At 45.3% G+C, this 5716-nt stretch overlaps 1 protein-coding gene across 1 annotated transcript; it reads left to right on the top strand.

Moving 5' to 3' along the window:
- Window positions 1–2784: 2784 nt before the first annotated feature.
- On the top strand, window positions 2785–5279 carry LOC127781679 (transcription termination factor MTEF18, mitochondrial-like). The gene is made up of 2 exons (XM_052308683.1): window positions 2785–3001; window positions 3130–5279. The coding sequence occupies exon 2, from the start codon at window positions 3171–3173 to the stop codon at window positions 5079–5081; it is 1911 nt and encodes a 636-aa protein (XP_052164643.1). The 5' UTR covers window positions 2785–3001; window positions 3130–3170; the 3' UTR covers window positions 5082–5279.
- The last annotated feature ends 437 nt before the right edge of the window (window positions 5280–5716 follow it).

Here is a 5716-nt window from a genome sequence, read left to right as displayed (position 1 = left end):
TTTCTCAGAAGTTTAGAAGATCCAATTATGATAGCTGTGTTTATCTTAAAGTTGTTGATGGTTCAGCTATATATTTGCTTCTTTATGTCGATGATATGTTGATTGCTGCAAAAGATAAATCAGAGATAGAAAAGTTGAAGGCACAATTGAGTAGTGAATTTGAGATGAAGGATTTGGGTGCAGCGAAGAAAATTCTCAGTATGGAAATTACTAGAGAAAGACATTCTGGCAAGTTATATCTTAGTCAAAAAGGTTATAGTGAAAAAGTTCTTCGTCGTTTCAATATGCATGATGCAAAACCAGTGAGTACTCCGTTAGCTGCACATTTCAGATTATCTTCAGATTTATGTCCACAGTCATATTATGATGTTGAGTACATGTCTAGAGTTCCTTATTCAAGTGCAGTTGGTTCACTTATGTATGCCATGGTATATTCTTGTCCTGACTTATCACATGCATTGAGTGTTGTCAGTAGATACATGGCTAATCCTGGCAAAGAGCATTGGAAAGCTGTTCAATGGATTTTCAGATACCTACGTGGTACATCTAGTGCTTGTTTGCTGTTTGGGAGATCTAGAGATGGACTTGTTGGTTATGTGGATTCAGATTTTACTGGAGATTTGGATAGGAGAAGATCGCTCACAGGTTATGTTTTCACTGTTGGAGGATGTGTTGTTAGTTGGAAGGCAAGTTTGTAAGCAACTGTTGCCTTTTCTACTACTGAAACAGAGTATATGGCTATTTCTGAAGCTTGTAAAGAAACTATTTGGCTTAGAGGTTTGTACACTGAGCTTTGTGGAGTTACGTCTTGCATTAATATATTTTGTGATAGTCAAAGTGCAATATGCCTTACAAAGGATCAAATGTTCCATGAGAGAACAAAGCACATTGATGTGAGATATCACTTTATTCGAGGTGTGATTGCTGAAGGTGATGTCAAGGTATGCAAGATAAGTACTCATGATAACCCAGCTGATATGATGACAAAGCCAGTTCCTGCTACTAAATTTGAGCTTTGCTCAAGCTTGGTTGGTGTTACAGTATAGTCCTAGAGACTATTTGGCGCGCGGTGATTTTACCTACATGAGGTATTTTTGGTGATTGATGTTTTTATGCTACAAGAGGAAATTCGTCTCAAGGTGAAGATTGTTAAATATGTGATCCGAATTTTGGGCCCACAATATATTCGGATTAGTTTCCTAGTAGGAATTCCTATTAGGTGTCTTTCTATTTCCCCTATATATACTCTTGTAAGCCGTACGGGAAGGGGTGACGTTCCCATTGTGATTCCCCTATGTTTGTAATCATCTCCTCTATAGTGATCATTGCCGGTCGGCACCCGTGGTTTTTTCCCGCAAGGGTTTTCCACGTAAAATTCGTGTCTCCGTTGTACATCTATTTTCATAACACAGCTCAATATATCCTCATGTGTTTCTCTGGCCGATCGAGAACAGGTTTTCCTATCCATTGATGGCTGGTACGTTTACAAGTGCGACCTGCGTGATGGGTCGCTCGAAGAAGTGATCGACATGGCGCGTGACTTGACGTATGATCACCGGAATGGGATAAAATTCCGCATTGGTGAGCTCCCTGTTGCCCACTACATGCTGCCCTGTGTGGAATCGATCGTCCGTATTAGGCCATGATAATAATGAGCGATCGCATTGTGTGCGATCGATTAAGAATTAGTATGTGCCTGGGTGCACCTTAAGGTTGTTTTCCAATTTCTCGCGTGGAAGTATTGTAATCTGAGTTGGTGGAAACACTACTGTTTTTTAGATAATGGGAATTTATAAAACCCGGGTTCTATACACCAACGGGGGTATACAGCCATATGAAACACTACTGTTAATTCATGATTATCTTGCGCCAAGTCCCCGTATTGTTTTTGTTCTTTCTCATCACGTTACATTATTGAGCCAAACAAGGCACAAGTACATTTGCTGCATATTTGGGAGTAGTAGATTTTAGGGCATATTTGGCGCGTAATTCAGTCGACTCCAACCAAAACCCACACCCCCAACAAGAGCTCCCTCCGGATCGACAAGCTCCACACGAACTCCCGAAGCTCCAGACCTTTGAGCCGACGCGCGGTGGAGAGCAGGCGCCGACGCGCCAACATTCGGTCGATCCCCACCGGAGAGGGGATCTCAGATGAGCGTCTCAGATGAGCTTATTCCCCTCATATAAGACCACTGGGAAGTCTATGGATTCAGTCTCGTTTGCAGTCGTGTGCAGCCCAAGCAATTGCTCGCCCAAGCTGGGCGGTGCATCTACCGCAGTATGCCTTATTTAGGCTGTGTTTGAGGGAGAGATGATTGGGAAGATACGCAAAACGAGGTAAGTCATTAGCGCATGATTAATTGAGTATTAACTATTTTAAACTTCAAAAATGGATTAATATGATTTTTTAAGCAACTTTTCTATAGAATTTTTTTTGCAAAAAACACACCGTTTAGTAGTTTGAAAAGCGTGCGCGTGGAAAACGAGTGACAATCTCCCCTATCTCCAATGAACGAACGCATTCTTAGTTTAGAGAGGATTGAAAATAATTGGAGGGAATTGATGAAAAATAATTCCACACCTTCAATCGCTGTCTCATGAATTAACCGAACAAGGCATTAACCTAACCACTTGAGCACACGTGCTTTCGGCCTCAAAGGCCCACGTGGGGCCCAAGTAAATTTCGGCCCAAATCCCCGCGGCCGCTCAGAGCCGTCGCCTCCGTCTGGGCTTGGATCCAACGGCCACGGCTCTCTCATCGCCGCGCCCCCAAAACACAGCCGCCGCCGCCGTCCACCCGCGCATCCCCTCCCTTCTCCTCCTCCTCCTCCCACCCTCGCGGCGGCGGCGCCGGCGAGTGGCTCCCCCGAGCGCGCCTCCCTTCCGCGAGCCCTCCTTCCACCACCGAAGCACGACCTCCACCTCGCTCTCCGCTCTACTGGACTGTAGCCGAGTGGAGATTGGCGGCAAGCCCAACCATGCTTGGATTATTCTGAGAGTGAGTATGTTTGTTCATCCAGTTCTCTTCATCCAATCCAAATCTTTCTTTCTAGGAGGGAGGGAGTGCCCAGTTCGCCGTGGATTTCTTTTCTTGTGTCAGTGATACTGATACAGTGATACATACAGTTTGTTCTCCAAAAAGTTTTGGGGGATTCAGCTGAATCTCCATGCTCCGGTCAGTGCCAGCCGCTCGCCACAGGTGGCTTCCATGGAATGGCCTTGCCAGGGGCTCATCCAGAACCCCACATTGTCATGCTGCTGCTGCTGCTGTCAGTTCTTGGCATGTCCATGATTCATCATCACCATGTGCGTCGAGCTGGAGCTGGGCCAGTCAGGTTGGTGACAGGATTCAGCTGCGGCCATTCTCGGCCGCTCCGGCGATCGTCGGGGATGGGATTGAGGATGTGGATGATCGGAGGATCAAGCAGATGCGGAGGAGGCGCGACACCCGCATCGCGCAGAAGGCATTCATGGAGTACCTCCATGTCACGCGTGGGATTTGCTTCAGTGATGCCGAGCACATGAGCAAGCGCTCGCCGATCTTCATCAGCAAGCTGCTGGAGAAGGTGAAGGATGCGGCGAAGGAGCCCACGGAGGAGGGGGAGGAGGTGCCCTTCAGGTCGAAGGTGAAGAAGAGGGAGATGAGGGATGAGAGGGTCAGCAAGGCGTTGGTGCGGCTGTTCAACTTCCACCCTATCAACGAGTTCGAGCCGTTCTTCGAGAGTATCGGCATCGCGCCGGGCGAGTATGAGCCATTGTTGCCTCGTGATCTCATGTTTCTCAATGATGATGAGACGATGCTCGACAATTTCCGGGTGCTTTGCAACTATGGCATCGCGCGCACCAAGATAGGGAGGATATACAGGGATGCTACCGAAGTGTTTAGTTTTGGCCATGGAGTTCTTGCGTCGAAGCTGAAGGCCCTTGAGGATCAAGGGTTGAGTAAGACCAGTGTGATCAAGCTAGTGATGTCGAGCCCTGTCATACTGGTCCGTGATCCAAATGTGGAATTGAAGATTCTGCGCTGGCTAGATGATGTTGGAATTCAGAGAGACTGGCTTGGCCGATTCTTATCTGTAAAGAAGTCTTATAACTGGGGAAAGATGGTCCAAGTCCCTCAGTTCTTCAGTGATTTAGGATTCACTAATGAAGGTATTGGCAAATTGGTCAGACAGAATCCTGATTTCTTGTTTAGTGGTTCAGGAAAGATGCTGTTCTCGGCAGTCCTCGTCATGCTAAAAGCTGGGTTTGGAAAAAAGGAATTGGTTGATCTTTTTCTGAATTTCCCAAATTTGTCAGTCGACAATTTCACGAGGAACCTGCGAAGGGGCATATTCTTCTTAGCTGAGATTGGTGTTAGTGAAGAGGACATTAAGAAATTTGTGGTGTCTAACGGTTCAATACTTGGTTCCGTCCAATTGAAGAAACCAAACAGCATTATGACACATCTCAGTGTAGGGAAGAAGCGCCTTTGCAGGATGGTAATGGAGGATCCACAACTGTTGATGAAATTCTCATTAGGGGCAAAGGTCAGCCGCATACCGAAAGTTGATCTCCATGAAGCATCCTTCAAGGAGAAGGTGAAATTTTTACAGAACTTAGGATTTATGGAAGGATCCGAAAGAATGACGAGGGGACTCAAAGCATTTCGTGGTAAAGGTGACGAGCTAAAAGATCGCTACGACTTCTTGGTCAAGACCGGTTTGGACCCGGAACATGTGGTGCAGATGATCACTATGGCTCCACATGTTCTGAATCAGAAGATCCATGTCCTTGAATCCAAGATATCCTTCCTTGTAAATGATATGGGATATCCTCTGAGTACCCTGGTAATTTTCCCTTCATTCCTCTCGTTTACCGTGGAGAGAACCAAGCTTAGGTTTTTGATGTACAATTGGTTGTTGGAGAAAGGAGTGATTGCTACTGGACTAGCTCTTAGCACTCTCCTAGCCACTGCAGACAAACATTTCGTAAAACGTTATGTAGTAAGGCACCCCATGGGTTTAGAAGTCTGGGAGAAATTCAAGACAGAGGTAGCTTCAACAAAAAACAACACACCCTGTACTCCAGATGATTAGCCTGATATGTTATATTTTTCTTTCTCATCAACTTACTTTTTTGCTGGCTAAGCAGCTCGTTTTGCTGCACACCAATAGGTTGCCCCAACTTTGTCTGGAGTTTTTCTCCCTCTCTTAACTTTAGGTGTGTATATCTCTGTTAATGATTTTGTCCACAGAGAAGATTGTTGATCTTGCCATTGATCATTTTTGGCCCAATTTTCATCAATAAGTTCTACATGTTCAGAGGTTGATAAACCTGGAAGTCCGGTAACCTTTTCTAGCCCCATCATGCTTCATGTGGTAAATGGTCAAGAGATCCTTGGCAGTAGCAGTAATAATGTGATCGTTTGTGCAACCACAATATAACCACATCATCAAATTTTCCTTTATGGAAGGAAAAAAAGAACAACTTATGTATGATTTGTTAAGTGACCCAACTTCCCATCCTATCTCATAAATGGGCCAGAATTAGTTCAAACTCCCCAGCCCATACAGAGGGATGGATGAGGATTATGAATTCATGATGGGCCAAAATTTTAGCTTGAATTTTCAGGCCATCAAACCGAAGCAAAGGCCCATCATTTCTCTCTCTTCTTCAGACAAGATTTGCTCGCTGTCAGAGCACTGAATCATCATCATTCATCAGACGTGGA

The sequence above is a fragment of the Oryza glaberrima genome, chromosome 8, assembly GCF_000147395.1.
Source record: "Oryza glaberrima chromosome 8, OglaRS2, whole genome shotgun sequence".
Taxonomy (NCBI): domain Eukaryota; kingdom Viridiplantae; phylum Streptophyta; class Magnoliopsida; order Poales; family Poaceae; genus Oryza; species Oryza glaberrima.
Note: the sequence above shows the minus strand (reverse complement) of the source record. Positions and strands in the feature narration are given on the sequence as shown.

Coding starts and splice junctions, on each gene's coding strand:
- LOC127781679 (XM_052308683.1), top strand. CDS start 3,171: ATGCTCCGGTCAGTGCCAGCCGCTCGCCACAGGTGGCTTCCATGGAAT.